This window comes from Spermophilus citellus (genome assembly GCF_964194105.1).
Source record: "Spermophilus citellus genome assembly, chromosome: 4".
NCBI classification, from domain to species: domain Eukaryota; kingdom Metazoa; phylum Chordata; class Mammalia; order Rodentia; family Sciuridae; genus Spermophilus; species Spermophilus citellus.
The window spans coordinates 117,161,797-117,182,064 of NC_138185.1; the positions used below are offsets into that span (position 1 = coordinate 117,161,797).

General features: G+C 34.9%; 1 protein-coding gene across 6 annotated transcripts in view; it reads left to right on the plus strand.

Moving 5' to 3' along the window:
• HERC1 (HECT and RLD domain containing E3 ubiquitin protein ligase family member 1) overlaps positions 1–20,268 on the plus strand; it is a 189,991-nt gene that overhangs the window by 151,526 nt on the left and 18,197 nt on the right. For all 6 annotated transcript variants that reach the window (XM_081288631.1, XM_081288634.1, XM_081288635.1 and 3 more), the window contains exons 49-67: positions 1,994–2,264; positions 2,399–2,612; positions 3,720–3,925; positions 4,662–4,789; positions 5,385–5,512; positions 6,516–6,716; positions 8,332–8,462; positions 9,294–9,493; positions 9,706–9,811; positions 10,514–10,660; positions 11,019–11,120; positions 12,341–12,514; positions 14,048–14,341; positions 15,477–15,542; positions 15,716–15,841; positions 16,683–16,821; positions 18,190–18,371; positions 19,021–19,176; positions 19,918–20,040. In XM_081288631.1, coding sequence (XP_081144757.1) covers positions 1,994–2,264; positions 2,399–2,612; positions 3,720–3,925; positions 4,662–4,789; positions 5,385–5,512; positions 6,516–6,716; positions 8,332–8,462; positions 9,294–9,493; positions 9,706–9,811; positions 10,514–10,660; positions 11,019–11,120; positions 12,341–12,514; positions 14,048–14,341; positions 15,477–15,542; positions 15,716–15,841; positions 16,683–16,821; positions 18,190–18,371; positions 19,021–19,176; positions 19,918–20,040 — 3,094 coding nt within the window. The remainder of the gene's footprint in view (positions 1–1,993; positions 2,265–2,398; positions 2,613–3,719; positions 3,926–4,661; positions 4,790–5,384; positions 5,513–6,515; positions 6,717–8,331; positions 8,463–9,293; positions 9,494–9,705; positions 9,812–10,513; positions 10,661–11,018; positions 11,121–12,340; positions 12,515–14,047; positions 14,342–15,476; positions 15,543–15,715; positions 15,842–16,682; positions 16,822–18,189; positions 18,372–19,020; positions 19,177–19,917; positions 20,041–20,268) is intronic.

A 20,268-nucleotide genomic window follows, 5' to 3' on the forward strand; every position in this document is an offset into this window, starting at 1 on the left:
AAAAACACCCATTTAAGAAAAACTTAAGTGGAAGTATTTGGTGGCAAATCAATGAAGAAAAAATAAAATTTAGGACTGTGTGGTGTTAGCTCAAGAATAGACAAATAGGATAATGGAGAAGAATAGATTTCAGAAACAGACTCACACATGTATATAAACACTTGATTTGTTGGATTTTTGTCAGTGGTTAAAACTGTAGAGCAATGTTTAAATAGTCCTTTCAGCAACTAGGGCAGGGTCAGGTGGATTTATTCACATAAGGGTAAGAAAAATGAGTCTTGACCCCAAACTTAATCTATATAAAATAAACCAAATCATTCCAAAGTTGCTCTTAGATCTAAATGTATAAGACAATAAAGTTTCTATAAATAATATAGAAGAATTTATTCTTGATCTTGGGGTTAAATTTCTAAAGTCATAGAAGGTGTCCATCATAAAGAAAATGATTTGCCAGGTAAAGTGGTACACACCTGTAATCCTAGTGGCTCAGGAAGCTGAAGTAGGAGGATCATGAGTTTAAAGCCAGCCTCAACAAAAGTGAGGCACTAAGCAACTCAGTAGGGACCCTGTCTCTAAATCAAATACAAAATAGTGCTGGGGATGTGACTCAGTGGTTGAGTTCCCCTGGTAACCACCACCCTCCACAAAAAAAAAGAAAAAGAAAAAAAGATTGATAAATTAGATTGAATTAAAACAGAAAACTTCTGTTTAGTAAAAATCATTAAGAAAGTTAAAAAAAAAAAAAACCACAGAATGGGAGAAGATATTAGCAATGCATATAACCAGCAATATATAGAGAATTCCCATAAATCAAAAGTAAAAAGAATTCAAAAGAAAAGTGGGCAAAATACATTTTAAGAAGTGCTTCATACAAGAGGATTTCCAAATGGTAAACATGAAAAGGTATTTAAGCCTCATTAGTCTTACGAGAAATGAAAATTAAAAGCCAGTGACATCCTTCACACTCACCAGAATGACTAAAATTTAAAACTTGAGGAGGGGGGTGAACATAAGGCTGTGAAACACCTTGAGAAAATAAATTGATACAACTACTTTGGAAAACTGTTTGCTAATATCAATTAAAGCTGAATATGAACATACTCTATGACCCAGCACTTCTGGGTAGATGTATACAACAGAAATGCTTCTACATGTGCACCAAAAGACATAACAGCCTCACAGTAGAAACCACCTGATTGTCATCTGTATGGACAAATGGATTATGGTAGATTTTGTTTATATGTCAATAAAAATTAATAAACTACATAATGTAATCACATGGATGAATCTTACAAAATCTTGAACAAAAGAAGCCAGACACAGAAGAGCACATACTTTATTATTCTATATATATATATATATATATATATATATATATATATATAAGTTCAAAAAGCAGACAAAAGTAATTTATGGCTTTAGAAGTCAGTGTGGCCAGGGTTGGTGGCACACACTTGTAATCCCAGTGATTCTGGAGGCTGAGCCGGAAGATCACAATTTTGAGGCCAGTTTAGGCAATTTAGGGAAACATGTCTCAAAAATAAGAAAGAAGCACCAGAGGTGTGGCTTAGTGGTAGAGCACCCTAGAGCTCCCAGTACAAAAAAAAAAAAAAAAAAAAGAAAGTCAGAAATGTGGTAACTTTTGAGGGTTATAGTGACTGACAAGATCCCAAAGCGGCTTTTGAGGTGCTGCTATTAATGTTTGTTGAGCTGGAGAGTAGTTACAGGGGATTACTCACACTGTGAAAATTTATGCGACATGAAAATTCCTACATGTTATTCTCTGGTAATTGATGATACTTAAAGTGTACACCAGTATTTATTGAAACGAGAAAGTTTAGCTTGCATAGTATTTTTGACATTTACTAAGATGCAATAGCATAGCTTTCATTTTATTTTGGTTTTTGATGCTGTGGATGGTATGTGGGGCTCCAGATAGTCCCTTAAGAATCTATTTTCTTTATCCATTTGAAGTGTTTTCCTTTCCTGGCAGTGGTTCGAGTTGTAGTCTGGCTGCTGGTCTTGAGTCTCTGGGGCTAACAGATATCCGAACGCTGGTTCGATTAATGTGCTTGGCTGCAGCAGGAAGAGCTGGCCTCTCCACCAGCCCTTCAGCTACAGCAGGCACCTCAGAACGTTCACGAGGCAGTCACAGCAAGACCAACAAACCCATTTCTTGCCTCGCCTATCTGAGCACAGCAGTGGGATGTCTGGCATCAAACACTCCTAGTGCTGCAAAACTGCTGGTGCAGTTGTGTACACAGGTAAGTTTGCTTCAGTATTTATCCTACTGCATAGCTTATTTCCCTCTGATTCTTGGAGAAACATTTATTTGAAATATTTTTGTTCCGAAATTATATGTAAAAATTAAGCCTGTTTGTTCTAATTGCCTCTTCAGAACTTGATTTCTGCTGCAACAGGTGTAAATCTAACCACAGTCGATGATCCAATTCAGAGAAAGTTTCTACCAAGCTTTCTCCGAGGAATTGCTGAAGAGAATAAGCTTGTAACCTCTCCAAACTTTGTTGTAACACAGGCCCTTGTGGCATTACTAGCAGACAAAGGGGCCAAACTGAGACCTAACTATGATAAGTCAGAAGTTGAAAAGAAAGGTAGGTTTTATACTACTTAAATAAAGTTTTCTAATCAACTCAATTCATGTTTTTTAAAAAATGTATTTTTGCATTGTTATATGTGATATTATAATAAGTAAAATGTGAGCTTCTTAAGTTTAGAACATAAAAAAGTACATGGATACTTTTTCACTGTGTACTGAAGTATTAAAAATGCGCCAAATTAGTATATAGTTTGTATTTTGACTCACAATATATAATAATCCTGGTAGATTTCTTTAATTAAAATTTAGATAAAGTCAGTGTTATAGAATAATTATAATTTTAAACACCACTATGTAATCAGTGGCTATCTTCTTTCTCTCTCTCTCTTTTTTTTTTGGGGGGGGGGAGGTGCTGGGGATCAAAACCAGAGCTTTGCACATGCTAGGCAAGTGCTGCACCACTTACTATGTCCACAGCCTGCATCCTGCCTTTTTTCTTTTTTCTTTTTTTGAGAAAGGGTCTCACTAAATCACCTGGGCTGGTCTCAAATTTGTAATCCTCCTGTCTCAGCCCTCTGAATAGCTGGGATTACGGATGTGTGCCAATGCATCTGGCTTCTACCCTTCTCTTCATCAGGCTATTTGGCCAAAGAGATGGGCTTTTGGATCCATCAGCTCAGTCCCTTGACTGGACTGTTTAAATCCTTTTTCTTCCCCCCATGTGATTGAACCCGGGAGAAATCAAACAGGATTTTTTTTTCCAAGCTACAACCCCAGTTCCCAAGTTCTCTGAGCAGCGAAAGCCAAACTGTTATTTCTAAGGGCATGCTATCTCTGCATGAGCATTAAAATTATTCGTACTGTATTTCTAGCCTACTGAGTTCTTAGAGCAAGGATTATTTATTGATGTATAAGGAAATGTTTACTTGTAGTCAATTGAGACATTATAGAATTTAATATGAAGTAAATGCTTTATCTCTTATATGTATATCTTTGTGATATGATTGCTTACAAAAGTGCTAATTCTTAGAAGAAATGGGTTAACCCATTTTTGTTTGTTCATCACCACCAGCTCTCACCTGGGCATCATTTCATTGTTTTGTTTAAGCAGGTTTAATTGCCCAATTGTATGCCCATCCTTCCTATGATCCTTCTGCTGTAGGCCCTCTGGAGCTGGCTAATGCCCTGGCAGCCTGCTGCCTCTCCTCCAGGCTGTCCTCACAGCATAGGCAATGGGCTGCTCAACAACTTGTACGCACTCTTGCTGCGCACGACCGTGACAACCAAACTGCTCCACAAACACTGGCTGATATGGGAGGAGATCTCAGGAAATGTTCCTTTATCAAGTTGGAGGCTCATCAGAACAGAGTATGTATTTTGAGTATAAAGTGTATTAATCACCTATGTAAAATAGCTCAGTTTAGATCTTAGTTTCTCATTTCTCTGTCTTTGTCCTTCTGCGCTCTCTCTCTCTCTCTCTCTCTCTCTCTCACACACACACACACACACACACACACCCCAAGATTTGCTTACTAGTTACCAACTCTACTTTCTTTGTCCATTGGGTTGATATAACAGCATGCAAACAGGAGAAATCAGATGGGGGATGATGGGAAAAAAAACCCCGAAGAATTAGCTTCACAAAAGATAAAGGCTTATTTATGCAAAAGGAAAAGTAATTGACCTATTTTAATCTAACCTACTGGGCTCTGACCAATGATAAGTGCATTTGGAAAATGAAGACTGAACTGTGTTACTTAAGGAATTTTAAAACCACTTCTTAGTCTGTTGTTTATTTTATAGAACATTCATGTGTTAAAATATTTGTATTTTATTGCATTAAATATATTTAGTCAAGCTTTTAATATAGTTTAGATAAGTCAAGTGAGTTTGGAAAAGCTAAGTCTAGCAACAATCAAGTAAGTTCTGATTAAAGGATTTTATCATTTGAAAAATTCTATGAAAATTAAAAAGACGCTACCATGAAACTGTGAAAGTGTTTATGCTATAATTCAATATGCATGGTCTCTTTTTTTTCTAAATGGCTTACAAATATATACTTACTTGAAGTATAGTTTTAAAGTACTATTCCCAATTTTTCCAGGTAATGACATGTGTTTGGTGTAATAAAAAAGGTCTCTTAGCTACAAGTGGCAATGATGGCACCATTCGAGTGTGGAATGTTACCAAGAAACAATATTCACTGCAACAGACCTGTGTATTCAACAGATTGTGAGTGTTTGCATCACTTGTATAACATTTAAGAGAATCCCAAACATGTCTCATCTTGGTTGTTAATGTAATCAAGTTGTCACTAAATTTTTTAAAACATTTCTAATAGTATTATTAAATCGCCAGTGTTTATTTTTACTTTCCAGGGTAGTAATTCAGAAAATATAATTATAAATTAACTATATTTAACTTACTCAGAGTCTACTGGCAAATAAATTTTCAATTATATAAAACAGGATAATTTTTTATTAGTTTTCAAGGATTGATTGGGAATTAGCATAATTATGTTACTTATATCAAAATATAGCAGTTTTCATTATATTATAGCCAGTTGTAGGTATTTCTTTTCTGAGGACTTTCCTAGAGATTAGGTAAATAGAAATCAATGTATTTTGCATGATAATCATGTGTACAATATTTATAAAATCTGCATATCTTTGCTAACAAATTATGTACTAATTAAATGAGAAATAGTATAAACATCATTTGGCTATTGTGCACTCTAGTCTTAATGAAATCTTTATTTTAAAGTTTGAAGTTTAGTTTTCTTTTGAATAATAAGGATTAGAATTTCATACAATCTTTTGTATTCTAGGGAAGGGGATGCCGAGGATAGCCTTGGGTCACCCAGTGATCCAAGCTTCTCTCCTGTTTCTTGGAGCATCAGTGGCAAATATCTAGCTGGGGCTTTGGAAAAGATGGTGAATATCTGGCAAGTTAATGGTAAGAGTCATACAAATAGTAGTCAACTACTTTTTATGCCTTTTAACCTTCTAAGTCCAAACAGTGGCTTCTCTATACCTTGAAAATCATAAGCTGTTTAATAACTATCAAATCTATGTAAAATGTGATTTAAATTAGAGCAAAAAAACTCATTTCTGATTTTTTTTCTTGGAATTTCAACTAACCTAGTAGTTGTAAAGAAAAATTCTTTGAATACATTACTAAGTAATATTTGAGGAAAAATAGTGTTCACTGAATTTTAAACTATGTAACCTTTTGGATCGCTTAAATATTTCTATTTATATTTGTTTCACAGATACAAATTCTTGTTGATTTTTATTACACTTCTCTGGAAAATAAAAAAATAAAATGCCAGGCACAGTGTGCATATCTATAATCCCAGTAATTCCAGAGACTGAAGCAAGAGGATTGCAAGTTCAAGGCTAGCCTCAACAACTTAGCAAGGCCCTAACTTAATAAGACCCTGTCTCAAAATAAAATTAAAAAAGACTGGCGATGTAGTTCAACAGTAAATAGATATGGGGCTCAGTCTGTCATATCAAAAAAAAGAAAATGGAAAGGAAGAAAAGAAAAAATATAATCCTGGGCTTATTAGTATTTTTGTTCATTTTTACATATTTGAGGAATGGCTATTGTACTTCAGTTATTTGAGGAATAGCTAGCTTTTACCCTAAATAAATTATTCATATTAATTTGGTCAATAATTATTAGGAAAGGTCTTAGGTATTTGGTATTTGCCACTAAATATTTCCTTTTTTCCCCTCCTATACCTGTGTAATTTTGTCTTATTAATAGTTACAGAAAACCTATTAATTTAATAATAACATAAATGAAGGATACTGTCTTCACAGACTTATTAGTAAGCTATTACGAAATTAGGAGCTGCATTGAATATATTAATAATTTAAGTAATTTTTTTTTGTTCTTGTTATTTTTCTTAAATAATTAAATAACAAATAGTTAATAATTTCCCCCTCTATAGGAGGAAAAGGATTAGTAGATATTCAACCTCATTGGGTATCTGCCCTGGCTTGGCCAGAAGAGAGTCCAGCTACAGCCTGGTCAGGAGAGTCTCCAGAATTACTGTTGGTGGGACGGATGGATGGATCTCTAGGACTGATTGAAGTTGTTGATGTGTCTACCATGCACCGTCGAGAACTGGAGCATTGCTATCGAAAGGATGGTAAATGCACTTGTGTCTAGTTGAAAAAGTTTGCCCCAAACCACATAGACTTGGTGTTTTGGCTCTTGCTTTCAAAAATGATAAGTGAATATTACTTTTGGGTTTTATTTCCTAAATTATTTACTTGGTGTTTCACTTGAATTAGTTACTAAATTGAAATATATTTCTCTTCAAACTTCTCTGCCAAAATGAGATTTAATATTATTATAATGCATATTAGTCATTCATCCTGTAAGATTCCAAAGTCTCCCTTGAAAGAAAAATTGTCCAAGAGAAAAAAAAGATAATAATCATTGGTAGAGATGAAATTGTTAACAATGAGTGAAATTGAGGAAATGGGAAAAGGTGGAAAATTCCTGGTTTGACAAGAGAAATTCAGAAGTCTGTTTCCATTTATTTTCTTACCATGTACTGTGAGTAGGTAGGCACCTTAGTAGTTTTAGTTAGCAACTTTGGGGGAGTGATGTAATTTCAAAGCTCCAAGTGCTTGCTTACATGGTACTTCACTAACAGAGTAGAAGTTTTTCAGTAGCTCAGTGGTAGAGCACTGCCCATCATATGTGAAGCCCTGAGTTCAATCCTCAGTACTACAAAAGCAAACAATACAGAGTAGAAGAGTTTTTTTACTAGTATGGCAATATGTAAATCAATGGAAGAGTAACTGATGTGATTCTGCAATCTGTATACGGGGTAAAAATGGGAGTTCATAACCCACTTGAATCAAAATGTGAAATATGATATGTCAAGAACTATGTAATGTTTTGAACAACCAACAATAAAAAAAATTAATTTTTAAAAAATAGCTCATGGGGCTAAGGCTGTAGCTCAGTGGTAGAGTACTTGCCTCATAGGTGTGAGGCCCAGGGTTCGATCCTCAGCCCCACATAAAAATAAATAAATAAATAAATAAATAAATAAATAAAGGTATTGTGTCTATCTACAACTAAAAAAATATTTTTAAAAAGTACTTAAGTGGGCTAGTGATATAGCTCATTTGGTAGAGTGCTTGCCTTGCATATACAAGGCCCTGAATTCAATTCCCAGCACCACAAGGGGGGAAAAAGTTTATAACATTCACAGGGTTCAAATATTTAGAAATTTTTAAAGGGTATAGAGTGAAAAGTTTTTCTCCTATCCAGTCTGTTCCTACCCCCCAATTCTATAGTTATACTGTTTTTCCCCTTCTTTTTTAGCCTTTCAGTGTTATATAAGCTTTAAAAAGCAGATTGTTTTGATAGAATATGGAAACACACAGAGTAGGGAATATTAAATAAGTAGAAGAAGGGACAGGTCATTTTCTGTAACTTGAGTTATTTCACTTCTCAATCATTAGTTCAGCAACTTAAAATAAACCAAGGTATTCAATTGTTGTCACTCTTTTGTAACAATAATCTGAAAAAGAATAAGAGATTAAAAATGAGGTACTTTGTCACTTATAAATGAGTTTTAGAGTGGGTTACATGTAAGCCTTATAGTAGGCTTACTTTTTGTCTAATGCAGTAAAGAGCTATTTGGAAATTTACAGTGATTGCAGTAGGATATACTTGTTTCAGAGTATCAGAAAATAACAAATAAGTCTCTCTCTTCTTTCTTTATCTTGTTATTATCATATTAGTATCTGTTACTTGCATTGCTTGGTTCAGTGAAGATAGACCATTTGCAGTGGGATATTTTGATGGAAAATTGCTACTGGGAACAAAGGAACCACTTGAGAAAGGAGGCATTGTTCTAATTGATGCACATAAGGTAAACGGGTCTTCACCAGAGAGTTTATTTTTCTTGCTTTTTATTCGGTACCAATTTCTTTAAAATGTTTACATCATGTACTTAAGATTTAATGTTCTATTGTTACACAAACTCTTCAGTCCATGTATGTATATGGAAAAGTCTATGTTAAAAAAGAAAAAAATCAAGCCATGAAAAAAGTAAAACCAAAACAGTGATATGGGAATATGCTGGGAATACTCCCTTTTCAGTGTCTCTTATTGATGCCAGAAATTCCACTCATGAAGATGATTCCTTTATTGTAAACAGTTTGATAATTCAGATGTTTACAGGACACCTAGGCAGGTGACATAAATGCCTGAAATCTGGAGTTGGGAGTTATGGAAGGAGGGTTAAAAAACATCAGAACATGTGATCACAACCATATAAACACAAAACATGTCACACATTTTCATAAATGTTTGTCCATTTGGTGATGGGTGCTGCTTCTTTTTAAAAGTTTCTTCTTTTTCACTGTAATGAATATCAGTCAGAAAAATGACTCTTGAAATGCTCATGCAAATGAAAAATAATGTATCTCTCGGGAGTCAGAATTTAATAATTCCTTCTGATTAACATTTATTGATGTTTGACTGTCACAAATATATATATATAACAAAGATTATATTATAGGGTAAGTTTATTTAGTAATTGGAAATGACATGGCAGTGTGTGACAGGCTTAAAATGTTGATTTCAAAGTAATTGAGTTATAGAAATATATCATAAATTATTGAATTTAAACAATTTATTTGTGAAAGAAAAATCATTTTTTTCCCTTTTCTGATTTCTTCCCTCTCCCTATCGTTTCAAGGATACTCTTGTCAGTATGAAATGGGACCCGACAGGCCATATTCTTATGACATGTGCCAAAGAAGAAAATGTGAAACTCTGGGGACCTATTTCAGGATGCTGGCGCTGTCTGCATTCACTCTGTCATCCATCTATTGTGAATGGCATTGCTTGGTGCAACCTTCCAGGGAGAGGATCCAAGTTACAGTTACTAATGGCTACGTATGTTATAAATTGTGCGCGTGTGCATGTGTGCCTTAATTTTTTTTTTTATTATTTGCACTAAATTTGGCTTCTCAGTAGTCTTAAACAGTTTTTTGCCAGTTACTGTTCATATAATTTGTAATACTGTTAAACACCTCAAAGAAATAAAGAGTGCTTTTCCAATGTGATACTTAGTATGTAATCTTCTATGTGATCAATTTTTTTTTAAGTGGCTGTCAGAGTGGCTTGGTATGTGTTTGGTGTATTCCACAAGATATGACACAGACCAATATGACTAATTCAGAAGGATGGTGGGACCAGGAATCAAATTGCCAGGTAATGTTCTGGTGTTTTTGAAGACTTTCTCTGAAATCATAGATAGTATAGCTAATCAAAGTAATTCTCCCTCAGTAAGATACTTAGCACAATATCCCAAAGGGCAGAATCCTTTAAAGAATTATCAATAATTGTTATACTCTGTGTGCTCTCTGAATTAGTTTAATTTATTTGAATCAGATACCATAATTGTTAAGGTGAAATATTTAATGCATATTGAATAGTGACTGTTATGATGGTGATGAATAGAATCAATGCTACTGTAATCAGTTGAATCTTAGGTACAGTGAAGTAGGAACACCATGGGTACATACTTTCCAGAGTATCATTCATAAAAATGAAAGTTACATAAAGCTGAAATTTTAAAAATTAAACCATTGGCTAAAAAAAATAGAAATCAGCATGTTCTTGTCTCTGGAGGATAACTGGTACTTGAAAACGTAGTCATTTCTGCCAATTTGAAGAGTAGAAAACTAGTTTAGAAATGGATCTGAAAAAGTGAAACTCAGCTTCAGCAAAGGAGAACCAGACTGATGTTTTATTATTTACTCAGTCAGGCTAACTAATCATTATGAGAGAAGGTGTTCCCCTCTCCCCAGTCCCTAGTTTTACACTGAAATGTAAAATTTTCAAGAATGAATTATAACTTTTAAACCCATAAATTGCTTTTATTTTAACAAATGTTAAAAACAATGATTGCAGGATGGATATAGGAAATCGGCAGGAGCCAAATGTATTTATCAGCTGCGGGGACACATCACTCCTGTTCGAACTGTTGCCTTTAGTTCTGATGGGTTGGCCCTGGTGTCTGGTGGACTTGGTGGGCTCATGAACATTTGGTCTTTAAGGGTAAGAGCATAAACTTATTTTTATTTTAAGAAATATTTTTACATTGACTTAAATATGTGTGGTAAAAATTATTTGATTTAATAATATCTTGAATACCTAATAAACTCCTTTAAGAATACTTATCCCTTAGAAAAAATAATAACAATCCTCTGCCCTTTAATTTTTCTTACTGTTAATAAATATTCTTAAGGTCCTCAAGGTCCTATAAAATTGGGTTGTCAGTAAGTAATTAGACGTTGTTGAATTTAGCTGAAATATAGATATCAGAATATGTTTTTATAAATATAAAGTATAAATTTTAAATGTCAGTGATGCCTAAGGTTAAATAATGTGTACTGACAAATTTATCTCATTTTAGGATGGCTCTGTCTTGCAGACAGTTGTGATAGGCTCTGGAGCTATTCAAACCACAGTGTGGATTCCAGAAGTTGGGGTGGCTGCTTGCTCAAATAGATCAAAGGTAATGTTGCAGTTATATCAACTTATAGGATATAAGCCTATAAACAGTTTTAGAAATCATGGCTAAGCACCTTACTTCATGGATGACAAACATATCCAGAGAGATTGTTATATGCTGGAGATAATGCAGCTATTTCATGGTGGAATAATTAGAAACCAGGCCTTCTAATTTATTGTCTAGTACTCTTTCTACTATTCTCTGGGCTTTGGTGCAAGGGCTCAATTGAGTAATTTCATTTCCATTGAAAGATATAAAATGGATTTTTTCTTTCTGTTGTGATTTTTGGCATAACACTAAGCTATCTCAAAAGAATTTTCTCTGGGGGCAAAAAACATCGTGAGACATTTAATTCAAGTATGCAAAATATATCGTGGCTTTTAAACTTAAGGCTCTAACAAAAACACTAGTCACCTTACTGTAAAGTAATTTAATGATGTGATATCTCCTACAGTAATCGTTTCTCATACTCTTAAAGATTAATGCCAATGTGCTGTTTGGTTTACATTTTAGGTGGTTAAATGATATTAAAAGAATCCATAAACCTGCATGAATAGTCAGTCCTATTAGAAGTAAAATATAAAAATTAACTAGTTCTAAGAATATTTTGTAATACCCTAGGCAGTAGTAGACTGTGTAAATAAACCATAGAGCCAGAGTAGAACAGTTCTGCTGCTTTGCAAATGTGTTCCTTAGTAGACAGAATAGTTTCCTCTAGTATCCCTGTGATTATATTATATTTTAAAAATAAACTATGTACCTTTACAAGTTCTATGAAACAGCAAATAATTGGCATTGTTTTTAAAGAGAATTAGCTATGCCAGGGTAGTTCACAAATTTTATGATTCTTATCCACTCAATTAGTGGTATACTCCTGTAATCCCAGTGACTCAGAGACTGAGGCAGGAAGATCCCAAGTTCAAGGTTAGCCTCAGCAACCTATTGAGACCCTGTCTCAAAATAAACAATAAGAAGGGCTGGGGATGTATCTCAGTGGTAGAGTGTCTCTGGGTTCCAACCACAGTACCAAAACAAATAAAAAGACCATTTTTACTTAGACAAAATTTAAGATGTTTTGAAATACAGCCTTTTTGGAAATCAATGTCTAATAAAGCAAAAGTGTTTAATGTAGTTATGGGAAAGAATTTCTGAGATTGAATGTTGATAGTATTATCTTTTACTTAAAACAAATTTATTATCTGCCATGATTTATTTTCAACCAGGATGTTTTAGTTGTGAATTGTACAGCAGAATGGGCCACTGCCAATCATGTTTTAGCAACTTGTAGAACGGCACTGAAACAACAGGGTGTTCTGGGATTAAACATGGCTCCTTGCATGAGAGCATTTCTGGAGCGGTTACCCATGATGCTTCAGGAGCAGTATGCCTATGAAAAGGTAATTCATTGCATTTACTCCTAGAGATCTGCAGGTGCTTTAGAATTTGAATTACAGCTTTGAAATTATTCCTTAAAGACATTAAGTCTGAGGAAAGTAAGTGTGGATATTTGGACAGAATCAAAGTCAATTGTGAATTGACTTAGAATTCCTAAGCCTATTCTTAACTTTATTTTTACTGAAATAAAATGAAAACAACTCCCAAATTTGTATCATTAATATCATTCTTTGCCAGATGATTTTATTTTTATATATATATATATATATATATATATATATGTCATAGGAGGACACAATGTCTTTATTTTACCTTAAAAAATCTATCTATCTATTTATTTTTTAGTCATAGGTGGACACAATGTCTTTATTTTATCTTACGTGGTGCTGAGGATCAAACCCAGAGTCTCACACATGCTAGGCGTGCTCTCTACCTCTGAGCCACAACCCCAACCCATCAGATGATTTATTCACTACAAAGCTTCTTAAAGTATCTATGCCTATGAGTTTGATCTTCCCTTTTCTGGCCCGTATATCTGGTTTTGTATGACTCTGCAACAAAGTTGGGGGGTAGGAATGGATATGGATGTACATCCTTGCCACGTACCAAGCAAATCTTTGGGGGAAGTTTAGTAGAACAGTTAAGCTGAGCTGAGTAGCATCATTAAATACTAGAATGAAAAACTGTGGAATTTGGACCTATTGTCCAGGCAGATCCTCAAGTAGCCTGCATTTTAGCCCTCAGTAGTCATAGTATGCTGCCCCTAAACAGGACTCTTTGTGTTTTTTGCCAAACTACATTAATATAATCAGTTGTTACCATACCTAGTTAATTTCACTGAAGTGTTTGCCCAAATTTTCTTTTCTAAACCCTCAGTCCCTTACAGAGTTACTGTGCCATGCCTAGAGAGTACCATAGAAGAGGAAGGGATTTTCTTTTGGTGACTATCAGGGTTCTCTTGGTAATGGTAGAAAATAGTAGGTCTCCATGATTTAGTTGTTATCCCCTCACCACACCTTCTTTTTCAATCAGGAGAAAAAAATAATGAAAATATATTAAATGAATTGTGATCTCCTCAATTGACTCCTGGAACAGAAAAGGAATATTGGTGGGAAAACCAATAAAGTTCTTTGGTTTAGTTAGTATTATACTACCAACGTTAGTTTCTTGGTTTTGCTAAATATACCATGGTTATGTTAAGATGTTAACATTAGAGGAAGTTGAGTGAAGAGTTTATAGGAATTCTCTGTTACTATATCTGTATTTCTGTAAATTTAAAATCTTTTGAAAGTAAAAATCTTAAAATGATGGGGCTGGGGTTGTGGCCCAGCGGTAGAGCATTCGCCTAGCTTGTGCGAGGCCCTGGGTTCACTCCTCAGCACCATATAATTATAAATAAAATAAAGGTATTATGTCCAACTGTAACTAAAAAATAAAATATTTTAAAAAATGATTACAGCTTTTAGAACATGGTAAGTTAATGTATACTATTTGGCACAAGCTCTTCAACATGGCATCCTTGCATTTTCTCTTAGCCTCATGTGGTTTGTGGTGACCAGCTTGTTCACAGCCCCTATATGCAATGTCTGGCTTCCCTTGCTGTGGGACTTCATCTGGATCAGCTATTGTGTAGCCCTCCAGTGCCACCACACCACCAGAACTGCCTCCCTGACCCTTCATCCTGGAATCCAAACGAGTGGGCCTGGTTAGAATGCTTCTCAACCACCATTAAAGCTGCTGAAGCCCTGACCAATGGAACACAATTTCCAGAATCTTTTACTGTTCCAGATCTAGAGCCTGTTCCAGAGGATGAACTTGTATTCCTAATGGTAAATGTTACACAAGCAGCTATTATTTGGAGCTGAGATTGTATCAGGGGTGTTTGGCATATAGAAGACCCTTAATAAGTTTTTGCTAGCTTGGATAGCTAGAAGCATGTTGTTAGATAAACTTAAAATATGTTTTGTTCAGATGGTCATTTTCAATCTGATATCAGGTCTCTGTGGTGACAGATGTTGATTATATGAGAGTTCTTGTACACCTACTGGCTCTCAGTGAAATAGTTCCATATTTTTCCATTTTTTTCCTATATGTGTTTGTTTATTGTAGCATTTTTTTCATGATCAACTTGTAAAATTTGTACCACATATGGATTCTAATTTATTTAGTACTTCAGTCATGCTTTTAATCAGTGCCAAATAAGAATATGAAAGAGCATTCAAATTATCATTTCTTTTTGACTATATTTGAAAGTGTCTAGCTGTGGAAACTATGATGTAGGTAAAATACTTGTGTAGACAACCCCTTTATGAAGAATTATGTATACAAACATTTGAACATATGATATAAAACAGACATATGAATTGAGGAAAATTATCTAAATATAGATCATTTTAATCAAGAAGTGTCCCTTTGAACTCATTTGGCCCAAATCTGTTGTTTTGTAGATGCAAAAACTGAAATATAAAACGATGAAGAAACCTACCCACAGCTGCACATTCACAAAAGCAGTAAACCATATACATGCCCTTGCACCTGTGGATGCTCAGTAAACATATGGGTAGCTTTGAAACACCAAGGCTTTAGTGAAAGTGTTTATAATAAAGGCATTAAATAATAATAATAATAAAATTAAGTTTGAAATGATTATAAAGTTCTTCTTGCAGGTTATGGTTACATGTGCTTGTAGTCTTAGCTGTTCAGGAGGCTGGGGCAGGAGAATCTCTAGAGCCAGGAGTTTGAGGCTATCCTGTGTACATAGCAAGACTCCACTAAAAAATAAATAAACAAATAAATAAAAAGGCAAAAAAAAAAAAACAAAAACAAAAACTCGCTCTTATTTTGTCATACTATTTCCATAATCTTTTTTGGAAAAAATTTGTTAGAAGACTTTATTAATAGGTAAGAACAAAAATTGTGACTAATAAGCAGGATTTTGATACTGATGTCTTCCCTGTCTTACAGGATAACAGTAAGTGGATCAATGGCATGGATGAGCAAATTATGTCATGGGCAACTTCTAGACCTGAGGTCAGTAAAGATGAAGATGACTGTATGGTGGTTCTCAGTCAATTTTTTTATTATAAATGTGTGTGTTTTGTGTCCTGGTGTCTCCCTTGGAGGCTGGCACATGCTTGATACCCAGTACATGCTTGTTTGAACAAATGGATGAATCTAAGTTTTAGGTGATTGTGGTTTTCTAGGACTGGCACCTGGGAGGTAAATGTGATGTCTACCTGTGGGGTGCTGGTAGGCATGGACAGTTGGCAGAAGCAGGAAGAAATGTAATGGTACCTGCCGCAGCTCCCTCATTCTCACAGGCACAACAGGTAACTAATAGGGTAAAAAATGTAGAGAAAACTTGGAAATTGATAATTCCAATTCCTTTGCTGTCAGTAACTTATTGGGGGATAAAGCTTGTCCATTTCATAGTCTATTGTGAGGAATCATTAAATAAAGTTATGATGGGTAGCCTCCCAATAAAAGCTTGCTAAGATTTTTGCAGAGTTAAGACATTTTGTTAAAATTTTCTAAATTCCTCTTGCTTCCAAGTGTAATGAATTAACAGCATGATACAGTAGGCCTACATAGTGCATATTTGTGGAAGTTTAAATACTCCTTCTTAGTGATTCTCTGCTTGAGTTCACAAACTCCCTAGGATATTTAGGCATACTTCATTGGTATCATTCCCCACTTCTAATAATCATGGTAACATATTTCCAAACCTTTCTGAGGTTATTGCTTTTTTCTTTTGTTCTTTCCTACCTTAGCTATTCCAGAGTTCACTGCTCTTCCTTATATATGTCCCCTCTAGTTTCTTCTTCTTTCTAGTCCAATCTTCAATGTTTCCTCACCACCCTTCCCACTTCCTTCTTGTATCTGTGTTGTATTAATGATATTGTTTAACTCTGCACAATTGGCTGAAATCCCTGTACATAACATGGTTCGAAACTATCTTAGATAGGCCTCATATGTCTCTTGGTTAAATAAGCGGTTTTATAGTAATCAAGAGATATAAGAAAACCATAGTTAATAACCTATCCCCTGTAGTTAAAATGATAGAAGGACTGATGTGAAGGTATCCTTGGGATACATGGAATCATTCAAATGTTGCACATTAAAGTGAAATAATAAAAGGGTAATATTTTTAATTGTTTGCTTTTATACTAGGTCGTATGTGGTCAGAATTGTACATTTGTTATCCAGGCCAATGGTACAGTGTTGGCTTGTGGAGAAGGAAGTTATGGCAGATTAGGACAAGGAAATTCTGATGACCTTCATGTGCTAACAGTTATTTCAGCCTTACAAGGTAAAATTGTCCTTAATTTTGAAATGTTTAGAAGTTATGACCTAATCATAAAAATATTTGCTTATCTTGGAACTCTTCTCACACCTTTGTTAGATAAAATCATAAGTTTTTCACTTACATTTGAATTTTCGTTTAGGCATATATACCGTCTTAATTTACATATTTTAAGCTATATTATTTTGCAGGTTATTTATAATAGCAATGCTAGCATTCAGTGATATATTAAATAACTGTTTTTGAAACCTACTGATGATTGTAACCAAATTCTTTAAAATTATAAAAGTATAATTTGACAACTGTTAATAGCAGTAGCAATCAGGCTTGTGTTTCATTAAAATTAAAAGTCAATTTATGGGCTGGGGATGTGGCTCAGGCGGTAGCGCGCTCGCCTGGCATGCGTGCGGCCCTGGTTCAATCCTCAGCACCACATACCAACAAAGATGTTGTGTCCGCCGAGAACTAAGAAATAAATATTAAAAATTCTCTCTCTCTCTCTCTCTCTCTCTCTCTCTCTCTCTCTCTCTCTCTCTCTCACTCTCTCCTCTCTCACTCTCTCTTAAAAAAAAAAAGTCAATTTATATGGAAATGTGCAAATGGGCATCTCTAGGAGAGTTCTGTGAGACTCAGTGAAAGAAAATCTGTGGGAAAACCACTGAGAAAACTTTTGGCTTGTTCTCTAAGTGAACTCTTACTTATTCTGAAGCCTAAAAAGAAAGCATGGAGGGCTTTTTAAGTACAAACAAATAAGTAACAGTTCAGAACAGAAAGTTCTAAGTGTTTTCCTGGAGATCTGGGTGGAAAGAGTGTAACAGTGGAGATGGAAACATTGGCTGGTGGCCTGTCTATATTCCTTCTGGTCCCTGGCTTCGGGACCCTGCTCAAACTTACTATATCTCTTTGTGACTCAGTATCTGCAATTGTTAAAGTGGTGATATTAGAATCTGCTTCCTTGGTTTTGTGTAAAAATAGGAAATGAGGGCCTGGAGTTGTGGCTCAGTGGTAGAGCCCTTGCCTAGCATGTGTGAGGCCCTAGGTTCGATTCTCAGCACTGCATATAAATAAAAATAAAGGGAAAAAATCAGGAAATGAGAAAATTCATGTAAAGCATTTATAGAAGTGGCTAGAATATAGTCATTAGTGACTATAACTGCTGTAGTCATCATCTTCCTGGGCATCATCATTGTTTTATGTGACTGCTTCCAATTTTGCCAGATTTTGGCTACAGCTTTGATTTAAAACAGGTTTATTTTTATTTCTGTAATACTATTTTGGTGTTTTTCAATCCTGGGGGTGTTCTGTAGTGGCTACAAATAAAAGAAAGAAGTTTTAATATTCAGTGACACCTGTTCGATTTCTGCTCTATTCCAGGCTTTGTGGTGACCCAGCTGGTGACTTCCTGTGGTTCTGATGGGCACTCCATGGCCCTGACAGAAAGTGGTGAAGTCTTTAGCTGGGGAGATGGTGACTATGGTAAACTTGGCCATGGCAACAGTGACAGGCAGCGGCGGCCAAGGCAGATTGAGGCCTTACAAGGAGAAGAAGTGGTACAGGTCAGAACATGGATAAATTTGCCTTTGAATATAAATGTACTAGTTGTTGAATAGCATTCTTAAATTTAGGTAACAGTAAATAATAGTAAAAATATGCAAGTATTATAAAAGATCCACTTTTTGATTGTAGAGATTCATTCTTGAGCTTGTTAGAAGTTTGAATGGGCTTTGGTGTAAGAATGGACTTCCTTTTTTCCTGAGCCAGCTGGTTGGTGCAGGGTTGGGTGCTACAGATCCTTGAAAGAAACTCTAAGAGCTTACTTAAGTTCTATCATTTTTGTTACACAAGCTGATTTCATATACATTTTCTTATCTGTTAGTGATCTAAAATAATATTGTAAAATTACATAGCACCCTAGGAATTTTCAAAGAATTTCTCCATTCATTATCTCATTTAGTGTAGATCAGTTAATCACAGCTAAAGAGTAGCAACAGTTACTCTAATGTTTGCAATTTAACTTGGTTTTCCTGAGGCTGGTGAGGGAGATCAGACTTGGAGGAGCAGGAGAGTCACCTGGGCAGATAGAATAGATTGATCTTGAAGATCCTAACTTGTCACTACATTAATAACCAAAAGTGTCTGATTTATTTTTTTTTCTCAGTATCCCCTCTCCTCAAAAACATTTTGTCCTCCTTGGTTCTGTCCTAGATGTCTTGTGGCTTTAAGCACTCAGCAGTGGTAACTTCAGATGGCAAACTGTTTACCTTTGGTAATGGTGACTATGGTCGTCTGGGTCTTGGCAACACCTCTAACAAAAAACTTCCTGAGAGAGTGACTGCACTGGAAGGATATCAAATTGGACAAGTATGGAATAAGTCAATACAGTGTTTTAACTGAGAGGAATTTATCCCTTCTGTGTGTACTTGAGACATTCTCCTTTCAGGAGGGTTCAGGATCACTAGTTGTACTTCTGTACATTTTGGTTGGTCTAGTTGATACTTTTTCATAACTTTTCCAATGAATGAATATGAATTCATATTTTAGGACAAACAAATGTCCTTATTTCAGGATAGGAATATTTTAAAACCTCCAGAGGGTGCTAATAAAACTTGCTATAAAACTTTTAAACAATACAGATGTTTGTGGCTCCTTTCTGGCACTCTTGAATTTGATGGCTGAATTGCAGCATCACTGGTAGCTACTGCTCTCAAGCAATAGTTGATCTTGCTGTGCACATTCAGAGTATTACCAACAACAGAATAATATAGATTTGTCTTTTTTTCCCTATATCATTCCTTAGACACTTTCTGGTGTGAATGAATATTTCGATTTGTATGTATTTGTTCCTATCTTTTGTACTTTTTGATTCTTAGTCACAGATATTTGAAGGATTTCACTTTGAAGAAGAAAGTTATTTGTTTGTGGACATTAGAAATTATTTCAATTAACCCATTTTAGTTAACATTTATAGTAGGTGCTGAAGCCAATAAAAATCTTTGGAAATATAACCAAATTCTCCAATGATGTTGAAAAAATGATCCCAGAGACAGAGTTATGGTGTTTTAGTCTTAAAATTTGCTTTTTTAATACCTCTTATTTCTCCAGGTAGCCTGTGGGCTAAACCACACTTTGGCAGTGTCAGCAGATGGCTCCATGGTGTGGGCTTTTGGAGATGGAGACTATGGAAAGCTAGGCTTAGGAAATTCCACTGCAAAATCTTCACCTCAGGTCAGTTAGTGACTTTAATCTAGGCTTTTGCATAATGAAAACTAGTTTTCATCTATGTCAGTACCTCTTTTTAGTTGGAAATAATTTAACATTTTTTGGTATTTCTTAATGAAGTGTAGAAGCTTCTGTTGATTATTCTTGAATGTCTACCATTCTAGATCTTGATTTTAAATAAGTCATTAATAGCTAATGGATGTGAAAATTCTGCAATAATAAACCTTTGTCTCT